This window comes from Trachymyrmex septentrionalis, unplaced genomic scaffold (assembly GCF_001594115.1).
Source record: "Trachymyrmex septentrionalis isolate Tsep2-gDNA-1 unplaced genomic scaffold, Tsep1.0 scaffold24, whole genome shotgun sequence".
NCBI classification, from domain to species: Eukaryota; Metazoa; Arthropoda; class Insecta; order Hymenoptera; family Formicidae; genus Trachymyrmex; species Trachymyrmex septentrionalis.
Genome location: NW_017305397.1, coordinates 1,277,814 through 1,296,732, shown reverse-complemented (window position 1 = coordinate 1,296,732; position 18,919 = coordinate 1,277,814). Strand labels below are relative to the sequence as shown.

At 36.6% G+C, this 18,919-nt stretch overlaps 2 protein-coding genes and 1 long non-coding RNA gene across 3 annotated transcripts in view; 1 reads left to right on the top strand and 2 right to left on the bottom strand.

The window, feature by feature from the left end:
• The first annotated feature begins 367 nt into the window (after window positions 1-367).
• LOC108748653 (protein PBDC1) lies at window positions 368-1,664 on the top strand. The gene is made up of 4 exons (XM_018486925.1): window positions 368-566; window positions 874-939; window positions 1,053-1,112; window positions 1,203-1,664. The coding sequence occupies exons 1-4, from the start codon at window positions 546-548 to the stop codon at window positions 1,557-1,559; spliced, it is 504 nt and encodes a 167-aa protein (XP_018342427.1). The 5' UTR covers window positions 368-545; the 3' UTR covers window positions 1,560-1,664.
• Window positions 1,665-4,930: 3,266 nt separating this feature from the next.
• Window positions 4,931-13,644, bottom strand: LOC108748656. The gene is made up of 2 exons (XR_001939313.1): window positions 13,230-13,644; window positions 4,931-7,368 (listed from the first exon to the last, which is right to left on the bottom strand). It is a non-coding gene; the product is annotated as an uncharacterized LOC108748656 (long non-coding RNA).
• A 1,117-nt stretch (window positions 13,645-14,761) lies between these two features.
• LOC108748651 (poly(rC)-binding protein 3) overlaps window positions 14,762-18,919 on the bottom strand; it is a 102,649-nt gene continuing 98,491 nt past the window's right edge. Inside the window, exon 8 of the mRNA XM_018486923.1 lies at window positions 14,762-17,706. Coding sequence (XP_018342425.1) covers window positions 17,622-17,706 — 85 coding nt within the window. The 3' untranslated portion in view covers window positions 14,762-17,621. The remainder of the gene's footprint in view (window positions 17,707-18,919) is intronic.

Below are 18,919 nucleotides of genomic sequence, written 5' to 3'. Positions count from 1 at the left end.
TCATCATGCTCCTCTAAACGGTAAGTGTCTTTGATTTTTTTACCAATCTATATATATGTATATATATACATATATATATATATATATATATATATATATCTTTAACATCCTTAAATTATTTATTTTGAAAAAAAAAATTAAATAGTGCAATTATGAAGAATAAATGCAGCGTATATTATAGCAGCAGAGAGAAACCTGAGAGAGGCCATGCCTACTTTTTTCTTGTTATATCGTCGAAATCGTCCGTTAGTATCGTCGTTAGTACAGACACGAGCTACATCTACTTTCGACGATACGATTTTATCGACAGTGACAGAAAATGTATGTAGTTACGTAGTTCCTAAGCTGAAAATGGATGTATTGCCGGTATAGGAAAAAGCCGACATCCGACATGACCTCTCAGAGATTTCTCTCTGATATACATATAAATACTGCCACACGTGTGTTATAGGTGTGATGTTACTTTATCACGAATGATTTAAGTGTTTATACAAATATATGATTTTTTGAAAATCATTCTTTGAAGCTGCGAATAATATAATATAATGGCGCAAATAGGGAACGTAGTAAGTAAATTATTGTCTACATGCAGAAATTTAACCTAGATTATAATCTTATAACCTAAATGATTGTGTCTTATTTATGATATAATGCAAGTAATTTTAAAAATTATTGAATAACTGGCAATTATTTAAATTGTCCGCCTTGATTAGGATTTATTTTTTCATCTAATAAATAATTAATAATATTTATAATATATTAGATGACTCCTCTTATTTCATTTCTATTTTACTGTGTATGTGATATTTCCAAATTAATTCATGAAAAGCACTTATTTGTTTTTTATGCAATAATATATTGTATATATTTAAGACGGCAGATCAATTAATGGCTGGTACCAGTGTATTGTCAAGACCTGCTGAAGAATTCGAAAATGACGTGAGTAAAATCGCACGTAAATTAATGAGCGAGTAATATTTATTATTGTATACTGCAAAAAAATTTTTAATCAATTTTACTTAAAGGAATGTTTTCCTTTTTTTCTATTTTAGCCATCTCTGGAAGCGATGTGGGCAATCAAAGCCATGGAACATGCAGAGGTTTATTTTAATGTAAGTTATACAATATTATACAAACATATATATGTAAGAATTATGATATAAATAATAAATAGTATAAATGATAGAGATATTATGCTCCAGATTTTATGCTCAGTTGACCCGAAGCTTTTGAAACTCACACCTCACGATGAACAAATCTATAAGACTTTCAAAGATACGTTTCCTAATATGAAAGTGAATAAAGTGAATGAAGACGAGTTGAAATCTCCAGAGGGAAAGATAAAGTGGAGGTTCTTTTGTGAACAATTTAAGGATGTTGTGGAGGACTATAGTTTTGGTACATTATTGAGAGCAGATTGCACTGGAGATTATTCGGAGCAGAATAGTATACTAACAACTAGGATACAATTTTATGCTATAGAGCTTGCAAGGAATAGAGAAGGTTTTAATGATGGTGTACGAGAAAAGTACAAATCGAATAGAACTATAAAAAAATAGATTTGATATTATAATTAGTTACATTAACACTACTGAAAGTAAATTCAGATGTATTATTTTTCTATTATTTTTTTAAATGTAAGAGAATTTTAAGTAAGAGTAATGTAAGAGACAATTTTATAAACTATATACATATAAAATAAAAGTTATATATAATAACGGATATTAAATTGATATTTAAATATATTTACCATCCTAATGAGATAACGAACTTTTTCTTTTTTAATTTTATACAACATTGAAATAAAAAAAGACATAATTTATTAAATGAATGAATATTATATCTAAGATTGTGTGTGTAAAAAAGGAGGGTAATAAAATTGATTTAAGGAAGGAGAATGTAGGTAAGAAGAATGAATACAAAATAAAGATGCATAAGAATTATCAGATTATAAAGAATTTGATTATCAATGAAGCTTGCAATGTCTCTGTGAAGACTAATAAAAAATTAACGAAAGTATATAAAATTGCAAGATGTCTGTTAATCTTGAGGGTTGAGTGAAAGAATGTACGAGAGCGATCATTTCTAGAATATATTGCTATATACACACTTTAATAACCAAAAACAAACATTACAGCAATAATATTGTTATTAATGTAATATTATATGCAATAATAGAATCGTTTATCAATCGTAGTGAAAACACCGAAAACCTTGCTTCTTCTTTTACTGGAAAGAACAATGCGTACGGTTTGTCTTCTTTTTATTATTAATAATATTAATTCGCATAATGGCGCCCGATCGACCGCACCCGCATGTTGTCGTGGATGTTATAAAAAAATTAGTAGACGTTACCTTGTTTGCCACATAGTAATCTAGGCGCGAATACGCTATTTCTCGAGAGCGCGGTCGACCCGCGAGCCGATCGATCGTTATCGTAGAATAATAAATATGACAGTGCGATATCTAAAAAATCTGTCTTTTTATGCAACTTGCACATTCAAATACAAGTGTACTCGAAAAATTTACATTGTTTTATTGCCCTTACAAACATTAAGGAGAATAGCAAGTAGCTGTCAAATCGTTACATGGAGAGCATATTTTAGAAACAGGACGATACACTCTTTTCGAGCTTTGCATTTTAGTGACAAAAGTACAAAGGAAGAAATAACTTTCGAAACCCGTTTCGTCTGATATGTGATAATCGTCGATTGAAAATTGTTCATTTAAAATTATGAGTCATTTAACGATTTGACAATTACGGATTCTCCTCGAATCGAGCGGTACTGTGGCTTCTTTCCCAATTTCGCTTTTATTCATTCTCTCTCTCTCTCTCTCTCCCTCTCTCTTTCTTTCTCAAATTCTTGCTTTTTTCTCACGTTCACTCTATATTTCTGACCGCTAAAAAATATTTGATATAAGATCGTACAAGAATCACAAAATAGAGCTTTGAATAAAATCTGCTTTAGATGAGCGTCTTTCGTCTGAGCGTAATAATAAGTAAATTAATTAAACAAGTAATCTAGTATTTATATATGTCGAAGATGTGGAATATTTTTACATACTGTAAAAGAGATTTATTATCTCTCTTCTCCTCCCCTCCTCCCAGAAAAGTTAATTCAAAAGTATTTAAAAGATATCACATTTATATTTCTCTCTCTCTCTCTCTCTCTCTCTCTCTGCATTTCGGTTTATTGTATTTCTATTGAATGACGCGACCAGAAAATAGAATTTTGCCGAATCTCACGTTTATTTTTTAGCAATTTGCATCGCTCATGCATAATGCATAAATTACAAGATTCGTATATAGACATCGACCCTCAAATAATGCGGCAGAATCTTAATGATTATTTTCCGCTTGACTCTGCTATTAATTTCTCTCGTATTGTTCGAGGGCGATTCCAGGGTGCTTGAAAAGGAAGCGTAAAATAAGACTAAAATATACAATAACAGTGAGTTTAAACTCATGAACTCTATTGAAGTTTAAAAATCTTGTATATATAATATTTTGTTATTAATTTAGATTTAAACACTAATTGTTGCCAAACTTTATCCTAACACTTTGCACAGATTTTTAACTTCTACATACAATAAATAAAATTAATAATTGGTACAAAACGTATTTAATGTCAGTTGTGATATGCAAATATAGATATAATCAACATTTTTTGATAGTTACAGGAAGATTAAAAAATTACAGATCTTTTTTTTACGTGCATGTGCTACTTTTATGTATAAATAAATTCAATTTTTGATGGTCCCTCAAAGTCTTATCTGTTTTATTTAAATTACTATTTTTACAAAATTCTGATTATGTTTTTTGTGCATCTTTACGCTCTTTTTTCAAACACCTTAGAGTAGAATGTGAATTACAATATATCTCTCGTTCTCAGCAAATAATTCATACATAATAAAAAATGACATAAGAGGACAATGTCATCGTTCACTGAAATAACAAGGGGAGAATGGCAAAATTATTTGATCCTGTACAAAAGTCACGATCGTGTATAAGAAATTTGTTTGAATATTGATGAAAAATACGTTTGAGTACCCAGAACACGTACCGTGACGACGGAGAACGATCGTCGAATAAAAACAAAGGAAATTGATTATTGTAACTATAATCCTTAACAATGACGATGATAGCGTACTCTTCCTGACGTTTTTTTTCCAATTGGCGTATTATACATTTCATGAAATTTCAGGCGCGCGCGCTACGTTCTTTAAATCTACGCTCCTCTACGAAGAGTCTCACTGAGAGAAAATCGATTACACTATCGATTGCACTTTCGATTGCGCATATAGATCAAACTGCGATATTAAAAAAGAAAGGTGCATGCATATTGCATTAAGGCAAATTGCTATTTCCTACGAATTAACCGGTTATTGATTCGCGTCTACATTTTGCATTGACGACATATTTCTGACAGGTGAATTTATTAAAATGGATTATACTTTCATTTTGCAGCAATAATCTTTATTTCTTTTTCTTTTCTTTTTTTTTTTTTTTTTTTACAAAAACACTACTTGGCACAGCTAATATTTTATATATATTAAATATTTTGCATATACGAGAACAATCGACATTAATAACGAGCACGATTGTCACTCTTCTACAGCAGAATGCTCTCACATCCGAACTAATTGCAGGAAATTATCGTTATCTTAATTAATTAAGGCAACTTCAGCGTAATTAAAACTTCTTTTCTCTCAGTGCGTGTAACCGAGCGCCGAAAGTGACAACGATGCAACAGTGTGTGGAAGTAATAATAAGCCGTCAAGTGTAGGTAAGCTCTACTTTACAACAATTGTGTGTGATCGATAAGAAACTGAGAAACCTAGAAACACAAAGCGAAACACTCACGCAGTCAACGATCTCTTTTTTTTCGAAAGAACTCGTCGTCTCTCTCTCTCTCTCTCTCTCTCTCTCTTTTTCTTTTATTCGCGTTTACTTCTCGTTCCGCGCGCGTGATCGATAATCAATCCAACAACAACAACAGGGCATGTCGTATTTATGCGACCTATGGAGAGGTGTGATACAATAGCAGTATTAATAATAATAAGAATCATTATAGTTATAGATCGTAGTAGTAAGTATTAGTGTTAGTAGTGTGTGATAACTGACAATACAAATATATCTTCTAAACCTAGGATGCACCGGGAGGAAGTTGGGGAGATTCGGAGTGAGGTGGAAGGGAGGACGAGATGATGAGGAGGTAGTCCCGGGTGGAGAAACACGAGGATAAGGGTCGAGGGATCCGAAAGCTAGTTTCCCAGAATCCTCGGGCTATACTCTAGAGGCGTAGTGCCCAACGATCAACGATGTCTTTTTCTCCTTTTTTCTAACACTGTGCAAGTTTGTCCGACCTTTGATCTGCGGGAGGATCGGGATGAGAACTCTGGAGTTTTTTTTTTCTTTTCTTTTTTCTTTTTTTTTTTTAATCAGAAAGGTTCCTGGCATTAACTAAATGATTTGATATGTAGGTAGACGGTTGGGCGAGGGTCACCTATGTGTTCTTCCCGAATCTATTTGCGTTAACCCAAGATTTTTCTGCGCACGAGCAACGTTAAACGCGGCTGTCAGAGAGTCCAGAATCCCTGTTTTTACGTTTTAATGAGCTAGAAAGTACCTATACGAAAACGCCAGTGGTCGATGCCATTCAGGACATGCGTTGCAATAATGATGTATTTATTCTTAATTAAGTAATCCTTATCACGTGGTCCTTTCTATATCGTAGTCTTATTTGTAAAATAGGCAGGGGGAGAAAATAATATATATCGTTTATCCTTAATCAACATTGTTACAACTAGTCCACAGGCAGCTATGCGTAGATCATCTTTCTCACCGTGATCGATTCCTACACAGCATCTCTACCGAGAGACGTTCAAAGGAAAACATCCCTTGGATAAAGTGCGCTATGTAGGAATTTTTATCTTTTTTTTTTCTTGTTCTTTCTTTTTTTTTTTTTATCAAATACGGAGAGACAGCCACATTTATCGTTAAACGTGTCACGGGTCTCGCGGGCTCCCACACTACTAATGATAGCGTTTTTTCTGCAACATATGTCGATACTTTACTGACGTCGGTATTTTGCAACGATTTGAACGATGTGACGCTTCGCAAACAACGAGTCGAAGATATGTAACGCCGACTACAAGAGATATAGCTTCCTCACCCCGCACGCGCACACACACCCTCTCATTCTCCGTTCCCTTTCTCTTTCTCCCTTCCTCTCTCGCTCGCTCGCTCCCATGCGATCCTTAAACACGCCAGCCGAGACAAATCACCTGTCAACGCTCGCAAGCCCTGTATACGTAATGACACGACGAATGCAGCTATATAAAGTATGAGTATCTCTTATATATTTATATATATATATATATACTTACAGTGTAATTGTATGTTGTGTACAAGTATGTATATATACGCATACGTATACGTATGTTACGTATCGCCGGCCTACAGCAGGTGTTTTATTTCGTCTCTCATTCTCATGGTAATACGATCATCACGAAAATGTTCCTCCTCTTTTACTCTCCATTCATACCGCTCTCTCATTCTCTCTCTCTCTCTCTCTCTCATCTTTCTCTCTCACGTCATGCTCAAAATGTGTTCTCCGTGTGAACGTGTTGGTTGTTAAGTGTGTCTTCGTTATGTGTGTTTTGCTTTTTACATAAAATATTGCGTACCAGACGATTTTACAAAACTTTACCCTGGAATAATGTACTTTACGCTGTGCGAGGCGACCGATCGCGAGGAAAATATCGCGAAAATACATTTTCGTAGGAGCCACCCTCTCTGCTTTGAGACGCGGCTCCGAAAATCTCTTCGCGATCGGCACTTTCAATGTGTCCCTCCTCTGCGCGATTCACCTCGTAATATCATTTATTTTTATTCTACGATCTCGCGAATGCAGCGCGCTGCCCCTCGCCCAACCCTTTCAACAGTCCACGTGTTCACGTTAATAATTTCTATTGGTCGGCCGTGTATTGTCACACAGTTAGATCTGGAAAGTAACGATTACAAATGCGTTAAGAGCAGATATGTAAAATTTCGCATTTTACAAAAATTAATAAATCGAATTTACGAAAGACACGTCCGGGACACTCGGTTATCGTCCGATTAAGGATGTTGAAAGGATCAGGAAGGTCCGCAGAACTCGAATATGAGATCACAGCTCGCGCTCTCTGTGCGCAACACACACGTCCTCGGGGCGACATGTGTTACAAAGGGCGACGATCTCTACGCATTGAAAGACGCAGTCGCAAATCGTACAGGCGACATTTTACACACCTCACATTATCTTCTTTTTTTTTTTCTCGTAAAAAATTTTATTCTCTCTCTCCCCCTCTCTCTCTCTCTCTCTCCTTTTTCTGTTACATCGCACTATTACACCTCGTTTTGTTTATCCCTTTCTTTCGTAGTTTTTCTTTCGCGTTAAAAATTTAAAATACTCGTATTATACGTAAGTATTTATGACCCTGTTTTCGTAAAGGCTTTCTAACGTAAATCGATATTCCTGGCCGAGGAAGGTAAAGGAAATAGGATTATAAGATAGAGGAAGGGACAAAGAGGAGTCGAGAAGACGCGACTGCGTTGGGATGAGAATAGAGGGTACGTTTGAACACGAATTACCTCTATCGTTATGTATTATTCCTTTTTTTTTTCTTTTTTTCTTTTCTTTGACGGCTTCTCGACGGCGAAACAGAAAGCTAACGGAAGAGAACAACGTAGAAATATGTGGAGACTTCGATGATAGATCAAGTCGCAACAATCCGCAATAGCGTGTCGCCATATTTTTCTAATAGAGAAAAATCTTTGTATAAGCGATTTTTCTTCATGCGACCGTAACATAGAAACCGCTATCATGAAAATTGGCGTGCACATTCTCGCTTCCCGCTTTAATATTTCAGCATACCATTTTAGCATTCTCGAAGATATAGCTTTGACGTTTTTTTCTACTGTCAAAATCGTGATACACGCATATTCTACGAAAATACAATATCTTATGACGAACACTTTTTCTCATCAAAGAAGGGGATATCTAATTTATTGTTCTCATCGATAATTGATATGACTTACGTTTTTTTTTCTTAAAAAGGAACACACTCACGATAAGTTATAAGATCATTTTGTCTTTAAGATCAGACTTTTTTTTTGTCTTGGTAACAATCTATTGCAGATTGAACAACAGATTGTTGCAAGTTTAATCGATCGATTGTAAAGAGAAAAAAAGAGGAAGAAGAAGAAAAACACACGGTAGGAGGTAATTACGCTAACGAGAGGAGAGCGAAATGACTCTGTTGAATCTCTGTGAGACAACGCGAGTCTTTCTTTTCAATGTATCGCAAGTGCAGAAACTCAGAGCTTCACATGCAAAATTGTAATATCGTATTTTTCTATAATTTCAGCATCCTGCCGTATCGGGCAAGGCGCAACTTTTAATTTACATACATTTGAGTTGTCAAGAAAATGTAATTCACTTGTTATTCCCGTCCTGACGTTTCGATTCGACGAGATTGCTATTTTTTTTTGTGGTTTTTTTTTACGGTTTTGCGGCGATCCAGTATTCTTAAGATGTAACTAGAGTTGAAAAATCAAAAACCATTCTAAAATTTCAAACAATCTATATTTAATAGTAATTATATATTTCTATTAATAATATCTGTATTATATTTTTTTTTTACAAGATTTACAAATTGAGAATAAATTGGAAGAATAGAAGAATAGCGAGAAGAATTATCTTATCTAACGATATTTATACTTCACGTTAGGAATTCAGTCATTGCAATTTTCTAAGATATTGGTAATAAAAAACAGATCAAGTTATAAAAATATCACTAATATTTCATGATTGTCTAAGACGTACTCAATTATTTCATCGCGATCGTCTTCTACATTAAAATCCCTATAACTTAAAGTAACAAAATATGCCCGCAGCTAACACTTCTCGTAATTCCTGCAAATCTAAGATTTAATAAGAGAACGTATAAAACAACGTTAGAAAAAGAAACTCGAGCAAACGAGCGTATCTCGTCGACGTTCATGGAGTCGTCAGGTGGGGATTCGCTACTCGAAACAGTAGTGATTAATAACAGCGATTTGGCACACGTGTTATACTGTTCGCAATTTATGTTAGCTTGGCACAAAATTGAGCCGCTCGGCGATGAGTTTTCACAATCGATTTTTGGCACCTAAATCACATCAAGTGCTGATCTTTTTTGGCTCCTTTTTGGTCGACAGCCTTCTTCCTTATTATGTCGACTATCTATACGTGCGCTCGATTTTTAATTCGTCTTAACTTATTCAGGGAAAAATCGCGATATCAGGACCGATTAGACGACAGACTTATATATTTAAGAAGCATCGATTAGCTTCGCATACAAAGATTTCCCGATTATTGTATTGTAGAACACTGATTATCATGAGTGGCAATCGCATATCCTGATTTTACTTTCAAGCAGCAAATAGCAATTGACTATTTAAAAGTCCCAAAAAATTAGGAATCACTTATCTTTTAGGTGTTCCTACTCTTAGAATAAAATGTCATCACATCAGTATAGCACGGTGCTGCAATCACAGCGTTCCGCTTCTTCCGTATTTTCGTCATGTATCTTATGCCAATTGCTATATTAGTCGTTTGTCCTCGAGATTCCTTTCTCCGCGATGTAGCGCATAGATGATACATTACAATTTCAAAAAGCTGCAGCATATTTTAACATTACAATAAATCGTCAGAATAATCCTGTCTGTCGTCTGATTCGCCCTCTAATCGCGCGACAACGGCGGCGTGAAGAGGTCGCGAACAATCGCCCGATCGCACTAATTTTTCCTTTCGCGAGGAAGAAAGGCTTTGCCCTTTAAAATTCCACGCCCCCCGACGAAGAAAGGGCGCGATTCAATATTCTATAAAAATTAAGTTTATTTCTTAGCTGATTGCCTTGCGTTACGGTAATGTTAGGTTCCTGGCGAGAATTGCCGCGGATGTTCGTTTCCTGAAGCACCGCAAAATGGCTCCCCGAACATCGGAGAAGCCTGTGCGCGCGTTGCATTTCAGCACCTTCCGAGAGCTTACCGACGGCACCAGTAACGTCATATTTCCGATAGACACGAGCCGTTTTGTTCCGAAAACCGACGTACAAGACGCGTGCCATGAAAATCTTGCAAAAGTAGATACCACTTCCACTTCCGATTTGTACTTGTACCTAATACTCGAACTCGGTATCTCTTACAAAACATCTTAGCAAAACACACGGTCCGTACAATACACGGCACGCAATTGCAATCGCGACAATCCTCGGTAGGACCCACGCAATAAGGATAAGGCCCCTGCACTAACAGATTGCTCTACGCCACAACGATATGATCGCAATGAATGCTGACATTTGCTCTCCCTCTTACGCCCATTTCACTTTTCCGTTTTTCCTTAACGCTACCGCGTCCGAAGGGCGAGTTCGGGTTCCCCGTGCTCGCTTTCTCTCTCTCTCTCTCTCTCTCTCTGCGATTTTGCCGCCGATTTTTCATCTAATTTTTGTATGCACCTTAATGTAATGAGGGGGAAGGAGCGTACGTACCCGGGACTTTTCAACGATCGCGTTAGTCTTTCCGTTCTTCCTTCCTCTCGCAAATTTCCATACGAGCGAAAATAACCGCGTCCTCGTTGAAACATTGGTCAGCGTCAGTTGCTCCGAAGTTAGGTCTAACCGTTGTATAAACGCAAGCTTTCTTACATATAAATGACTTTTTAGCCAACAGCACAGATAGCTCTGACTAACTAACAGTTTAGATATTTCCCGTCTTGCCGAGAACACATCCCTATCTATAATACAGAAAGCATCATATCGTTAACTGCGGTTAGTGCTAACTATTGTTGGTGCAACAGATCTTGGAGGGGGGAGGGGGGGGGGAAATATGATCTAACGTGTCCTAATCCTCGTCGATCGTTCTTAGATTACTCCTGCGTTAGATTACGTGTTTCTTTCTCTCCGATATATATATTTTTTTTCTTTTTTTCGAACACGCGATAAACGATATCTTAACGATCACTAGAAGTTACAGAGAGTCGATTGAATCGAAGTGCCTATAATAGGTGCCCCGAAATATACAATTAATCGATTTCTGAATGACGACACACGCCGGATAAATACAGCTAGGCTAGGTTATCGGAGCAAAAGAGATATTAATTATTCGTACCCTAGTCATATGTGTCTTGGATATGCTTCTGGAATACGTCAGTGCGACAAAAGGACATCTTCAGATAGTAGGTAGACTGAAAGCGGTAACGAGAAAACCATCAGCTACAACAAATTGCCTTAACTGGCCGCTCGCATAGCAGATTAAGGAAGCTTCGTACTTTCTCCGAAAATTACTTCGCTTCCAAATTTCTTAGAAATTTGTTTCTTTCATAAAAACATGTAATAATTTTCGATAATGTTCAATAATTATTGTACACATCGAGTAAAATCTTTATAAAATAAGGCGAAGCGAATCCTAGCTAGTATTAAAATTTCAATTAGTGGCGAATAAACAACTGGAAATTTTATCCAAATCACAATTAGTGGCGGGCAAACAACTTGAAATTTTATCAAAATTAATCTTAGGCTCTTCTCGTCTGCGTTGTTCCTTCGCTCTCCCGAGCGATTTTCAGTTAAATATCTTCGAGTCGCGCCGTCCTCTAATTACTTACGATAATGCCAAGTGAATCAATTTGGAGAGTAAATGGGATTTTCAATTAAGACAATGCTCCCCGATTGATTTCAATCTTTTCTATTAAATAGAAAATTAGTTATTTCTGACTTCACATAATTCTCTGAAACAGTTTTCAGTTTTCATCGAATCTCCAAAGTTCTAAAAAATTTTCAGTTTTTATCTCAGTCAACCTTTAATCTCATTTACTCGTCATTATTGTTTCATAATTATTAGTACAATTAATAAATTACCACGCGTCCGTATTAAAAACTGCTTGTTAATTTTTATACCGTGTCGTATACGTTCCTTAAGAAGAATATCACTAATTATTGCTCTTGACACTTAGCCTGTACCATAGTAAACTATTAAAATCGTTTTTTTTTTTATATTATAGATAACTTACGATATTCGTAGAAATGTAAAACTCTTGAGAAACTATATTTAGATTATTTCAACACAAGTATCTACTTTGAAGTTTAGGAAATTATAACATTTAATAATAAACAATAATAAAACACAATATAAAATGTTCCGATTTTTCTTCTCTACTTTCATAAACACGCATTCTACGAACGTCATACGCAGGGGCTTTTAAAAACAAATAAACATAATTTTCCATTATTATTTACGTTTGTTAAGAGTCGTAGTTCATAGCAATATAAAAGAGTGCCGAAATTATCATTAAAGGGGAAAGTATACGTCACGTTGCTTCATACAAACGCATTTGAAACCTAACGAAAGGTAGTCTAAGCGTGTAGCTGGTGGTCATCATTTTACTATAATGTTCTTTTGTGCGCGGATAAGAAACGTGGTTCTTCCCCCTCGACGCACCTGGAAAGGTCATTAAGCATAAAGGCTTCCTCATCTCTTGTCTTCAACTGTTCATTTTAAAACGATACTTCTGTGCAGTTCTGCATTCCTGACCCTTCCAGTACCCAAGTGGTATATCAGGCTTTTTAACAGTGACGTTCCGTATGTGAATATTAAATACACAAGATCTTTAACCTATGTAGGATTGTGATACAAGTTTACAAATATAAAATATCCTCCCAAGTTCTAAAATTGGCTAAAATGTAATAAAAAAGATAGATCAAATTTTTTACATCTGATTTGGTACTGAAAGGATTTATCAAGAGACACAGAGTTCGAGTGGGAAGAGATCATAATTTATCTTTACGTAAACGCGCTTGTCTTCCGCTTTTTTTTTTCCGTTTAACGGTTAATTTTCTTTTTCTTTAATCTAATTTAATTTATCAGAGAATGATTTATAAGGATCTCCACACTTCCTAGCGTTTGGATAATACCTCTGCTGACGATTCGAGAGGGTTATACGCACGCGCGCACGTACATACTTCAGTCACCTATAAAGTGGGTCCTAAAAACCTCCCCTATCCTCTTGTCGCGTCTTTCTCTCTTTCTCTCCTCTCTTTGTCTCTCTTTCGCGCTCGTAAACAATCATATGTACACTCACATGCACTCTTTCTTCCTTTTCCCATCTCTTTCTCTATCATATATCAATAAGTACGCCTTCATTTTTTACTCTCTCTCTCTCTCTCTCCCTCTCTCTCTCTCCGCGAAGTGCCTTAAAAATTGATCCTTAACTACTTACTAATATAATCGATTCTAATCACAGCAATTATTTATTGTTGATATACACAATCATACAGCGTCTCTCACTAATTGTTATTTTCATCTTTTTTTATCGACTTAGCAGAGACAACTTGTCGCTCGATGCTGTTGCTCGTCTCATGTTTTACCATTTTTTTTCTCTTACATAATTACTACTGTACGCCATCATTGTCTATCTATCGGTGGAGAATGGGGGAGCAAGGGCGTTAGCGAGGGTGAAGAGGAGATGTGAGAGGAGTGCCTTGTTGCCGCGATGAGAAAAGAGAGAAATACTTTTACTTTTGTTTTTTTTTCTTCTTCTTCAAAGTGTATAATAACAAAAATGATTTTCCATAATGTATGTATATAAATAATTATAAATAACAAGATTAAATTTCTCAAACCTAATTTTTAAATCATGTCACCAACAGACTCTCGCGGTTGATCGTCGACCAATTACGATCTAAAGTTCATCCGGCGAATTAAAAAAAAAAAAAACGCATTGGATCTGTACGGAATCGGTTTTTCTCTCGTATACAGATTGCGTCGTAAAAGATGGTCAAATAAGTGCGTCTTTTGACGTTAACTTATTGAAAATCTAATTGGAGCTTTAACTCCAATTTTTTTCAGAGTCCTTCCAGCAGTTAAATTTTGATAAAACAAATTTCTAGTGCAAATAAATTGCAAGGTAAACCAGTTACCCAGTTAAATTTACATAAACTTTACATTAACAAAGATTTATATGTTAACATATAATTAAATGAATATCCATAAAAAATTATATAACGTATTCAATTAAAATTTTTCTTAAGAAAAGAAAAATTTCTTTATATTCTTTTTCTCTAAACGTTGTATTACGGGTTCCATATTTAACGACACAACTAAATTTGGACAAATTTTCTCGTGTTTCACACGAAGGAGCCATTCGCAACTTATTCATTCGGCAAACGAAATGATGAAGCGCGTGTTGCGATCAAAATGAGAAGATACGTTGATGTAATAAATAAGATGAAATCGCAGATGTCGATGCGAGATGCTGATATCACTTCATAAAAATTCATCATATAAACAAGGATATGCTCCGAGATTAATAAGTATGTACAACGTAAAAACATATTTACAATACGCATCGAAAAGAAGCGAGCACCGCAAAATATTTTCAATTAAAACAAACAAAAAAAGACAAAAAAGTATATCACAAAACTGACTCCAATATTGTTCAGTTATACACAAACATAAATTAGGGTCGGTACAACTATCAACATTATTTTCTTTTTTTTTTTCTTTTGGAAGGATTAATTTACATATATTAAAATTAAGAGCAGTTTTCTATGCGAGTACAAATCGATTAAGATATATAAAAGTAATACGTACGCGCGAAGACCACCGATTATTAATTGAGCTGACATCGGAAGCACAGACTAACATTGTCTAGCAAAATGTTTTTTTCTTTTTTCTTTTTTCCCAAATTTTAATTTACGTTTGGCACATAATGGAAGTTATCGGTACAGGATACATCGTAAGGTGTAAATCGTCCGCGCCACAGCCAATTACATTGGCATTAACTTGATCTTACAACAGAATTCAGAAATTAGTTACACAGCTATTATATATTACTTCAGCAATTCTTAAACCTCATAATTCCTTCAATTTAACTCGTCCTTTAATATAAATCGAGACGAAACTAAACGCAATATAAATATCCAACAAGTCTCAAAACATGATTATTTCGCAATTTGTGTACAGACTAGTTTATAAATAAAGTTTACTAAAATAAAACAATCTCAAAAAGGCGTTGCACAATGTTGCGCGCGCGCGCGCGCGCATTTTTCTTCCAAATAAAGTAATAATTTTATTAAATATCGATATCGTAACGACTAAAATAACGCGCGAATGAAGAGCGTCGATAAAGATAGTAATGAAGAAACGTACATACAAAAGAACTGTGTTCAAAATTGATAAACAGATATCGTCGTTGTGGAGCGGTCCTTACGATTCGTGAAACCAAACCGCAAGTGTGGGACCAAATTCCAATGTGGGGAGGAGGGTTGAAATCGTCAATGGGAGGCTTTAAGTGGTTGATGAAGAAAGGAAAGGACGCCTCGAGTCTGGTCGAGTCTGGGCTTGAGCTCGCACCTTTTCATCGCTATTTATCTCTTCTCTAATTATCTTTATCGCGTATAATAAATATATATATTATGTGTATATATATATAATATATATCATTATTTATATATATTCCACGTAATAATTTTCATTTGTTCCTTCAACAGAAGCGCGCGCTCGGCATCGTTCCCCGGCGACGACAACGTCTTCGCCGTATTCGACTCTCGATTTACAAGATTTACCGCGATAGAAGCGTCGAGGACGATGCCGAGGGTGCACTAAAAGACGCGCAACCCGCTCGTTCCTTCGGCGCTCCCCGAGGGCCGCCGAGCGAACGGCGGGGGCGAACGCGTCCCGCAGTCGTTTTTTTTTCTTTTTTTCCATTTTTCTCTTCTTACTTCCCCCCCCCCCTTTTAGAAAAAAAAAGAAAAGCTTTTACCGACTCAATTTTGGAATCCAAGATTCACATGCAAAAGCTACGCAACTACGTAAAATTTTTTTCACCGCGCGCGATTTAATTATTTTACTTTCCCTCAACGGCTCCCGCACGACAGTTAATCGCGATTACATCACTCGTGATCTTGGTTATTTCTGGCCGTTGGCCGTGAGGCTCCGTGTGACTTTTGACCTCACGGCCACGAAAATTGACCGCGGATACGCTGATGGGATCACGCGGCACTACATGATCGAGGATCGACATATGGGGCACGAAAGATCACGCGATCGAAATCGATGAGTAAGACGTGGTGGATCACGTTCGATTACGTGGTCAAGAAAGATATGTGGGGACAGGAGGGACCCCACGTAATCGATACACTCGACACATGTCCCGACTTCATCGATCGACGTGCCGATCACGTGCTATCGTGTGATATTGAGACCGATATATTATATATGAGATTCAATTTTAGAACATTCAAGTTATCCAAATGATGAGTAACTTGGAAACGCGCACCTCGAAACGTCAAAGAGTTCGAAGCAGACTCGAAATATTTCTGTTCTGAGAAATTCTCAATCATATGAGCAACTTTTATTAGCTCGTTCTATCGAGAATGCAAGTTAAATATCGCCGATATCGGCGATGCAAAGCAATTTAAGGCCTCTCATTACAATTTAAGATGCCCCGTAAATATCACCGTTCAAATATAATTTAAAAATGACTATAAAAAAAAATGAAAATATAAATTTAATTCCTATTAAAGATACATCGTTTCATTTTTTCGGCCGTATCACAAGTAAAAGGGAAATTGCGTGTAATTTGCAATCTCTATAAAATTTGGTCGAAAAGTCGAAAGTTGGAGTAATTCGCATTGAGCTCTTCGACTATCGATTTTTTTTTTTTCTGAACAACGATCTCGTGATACCAGCTGCACTTCCGCTGTCGCTTTTCTTCCGGATGAAATAACTAAGTTCGCAAACCGGTCGCGAAAACCGTCGGCGCGACGGTGTATCCGCAATAGAAAAAACGCTAACAATCGGCCTAATATTTATTTAGCATCATCGTTCGTAGTAATATAATTAATAATAATAATTCTCTCGTATTTCTCTCCCGTCTCGCGTCATCATTTTTTTTTTCGTTTAAATATAAAAATGAAAACTAACATATCTTTGGCTTGTTCCCTTTACCAATCGGCAACAGCTCGCGGCTGTGGCGTGCATCATTATTTTTTGTTCTTTTGTTTAAATAACTTTTTGTACAGTTTTGTACACTCAAGTGTGTCTGTGTACGCGCGTGCGTATCTTCATCATTTTTCCATGTACGTTTAACTCTCCTTTCATTGTGTCATATCTATGTGTATGTATGTATATTATATACATATATGTATATATGTATATATGTGTACGCGTTTTTTTTTTTTACGTATATCTGTAGTATTAGAATATGTTCGATTTTAACGTACACGGTTACTTAAAGCGCGCACAAATAGACTCCTTTCTGAATACGTGCGAGTGTCCTACGTGAGTACGTATTATGTGTGTCTCTTTTTCTCTCACTCTCTTTCTCTCCCTCCCTCTCTCTCTCTCTCTCTCTCTCTTGCTCTCTTTCTCTCTGTCTCTTTCTCACTGTCGTGTGTCTTGTTTCTTTTTGCAAGTGTATCGATTTGCAAGCTGAACACAGTGTGTGGCCCAGCCCCATATGCCACTGACAGCTTCGCGCGCTTCCGCGATGCTTCCGCGTCCTTTCGACGACGACAACGACCACGACGGCTCTCCACATTTAGTGGATGGGCGATTTCACAATGTGGTCCGGTGGGATGAAGTGATACGCGGGCATAGGCACCCCCGACGTCTCCATCGATATCCTGAAACACAATCGGTCGCGTCGTGAGAAACAGTAACATTCATTTCTACCGGTCGTGTTCACTCCAACCAGTACGAGATGAGAGTTCCCTGAACGATCTCTACAAGGGCGGAAGCACAGAGTTCTTGTAAAACGCATGAAAACGTAAGAAGATCGATTGATGGCTGCGTTAATCAGAAAAAAAAAAAAAAAAACAGCTTTGCAACTGTTGCAAGATTCTTTAATTATGATTGATTTGTACATTCAAATCTGGCGAGACAAGACCAATCATATTAAAGAATTTTACAACAGTTCCAAAGTTGTTTTCTTTTCTGCTGAACGGAGCCAATGTCTTTTGTTTTATGCAAGGAAGGAAATGAGGGACTTTAATTGGTTTATTCTCTCATGCGTTGTGTAAGACTCGGTGGTCTCTTCTAACAGCTACAAAAAAAATTGGTCCACTTAGTGGACCGCATGTTCGTGAGAATTTCCAATCATCTTCCAGGACTCTCTCTCTCTCTCTCTCTCCTCATACTCGTAAAAGAGAACCGAGATAAAATCCCGACACATTTTCAGCATCGGAGGAAAAGACTAACGAGGCTGACTGGCCGAATCTTTTCGTCCGAATAAAGATGCTGCAGCATGCGACGCGGAAGTAGAACACAACACGAATCTAGTGACTCTCCGTGAGCCGTATTCCGACGTAGTACATGTACAAAGCTCGGCGTAGTATATAAAATCTCTTAATTTGCATGCCCGGTCTACAAATTTTGTACGAACCATCAGCAGAGTGATATCACAGACATTCAACATCTGTGCCGAACCTGCAAAACAAAGCTATTACTACGTCTGCCAAGAAATGCAGAGCAACGTTACCGCGCGCGACTCCGGAGGTCTATAAAAATTTTTATCACGTGATATATACGTACTTTTCTCGAGGATTTCTCGCGAACTCGGAAGGATTCGGATGGTTGGTCGTACATATCTGGTATTAAAAAAAAAAAAAAGATTGCGCAACGATTGAATTGGAAAACAAAAAATGAGAACTGAGAAACGTAGTAAATGAGAACTTTGCAGCCAACAGGATAAATCGATTAACAGGACTACGAAGGAATGGATGGTGCTTACCAAAAACGGGCAGGAGCCTGGGTCAAGTTGGTTGGATGGATACATCTTCTCTTTTTCTATCTCTCTTTCTCTCTCTCTCTCTCTCTCCTTTTATCTATATATATATA

Bases quoted from the DNA above. Each gene is read 5' to 3' on its own strand.
- LOC108748653 (XM_018486925.1), top strand. From the start codon at position 546: ATGGCGCAAATAGGGAACGTA. The intron at 567-873 runs GTAAGTAAATTA...TATATATTTAAG, and splicing joins TGGCGCAAATAGGGAACGTA to ACGGCAGATCAATTAATGGC. The intron at 940-1,052 runs GTGAGTAAAATC...TTTCTATTTTAG, and splicing joins CTGAAGAATTCGAAAATGAC to CCATCTCTGGAAGCGATGTG.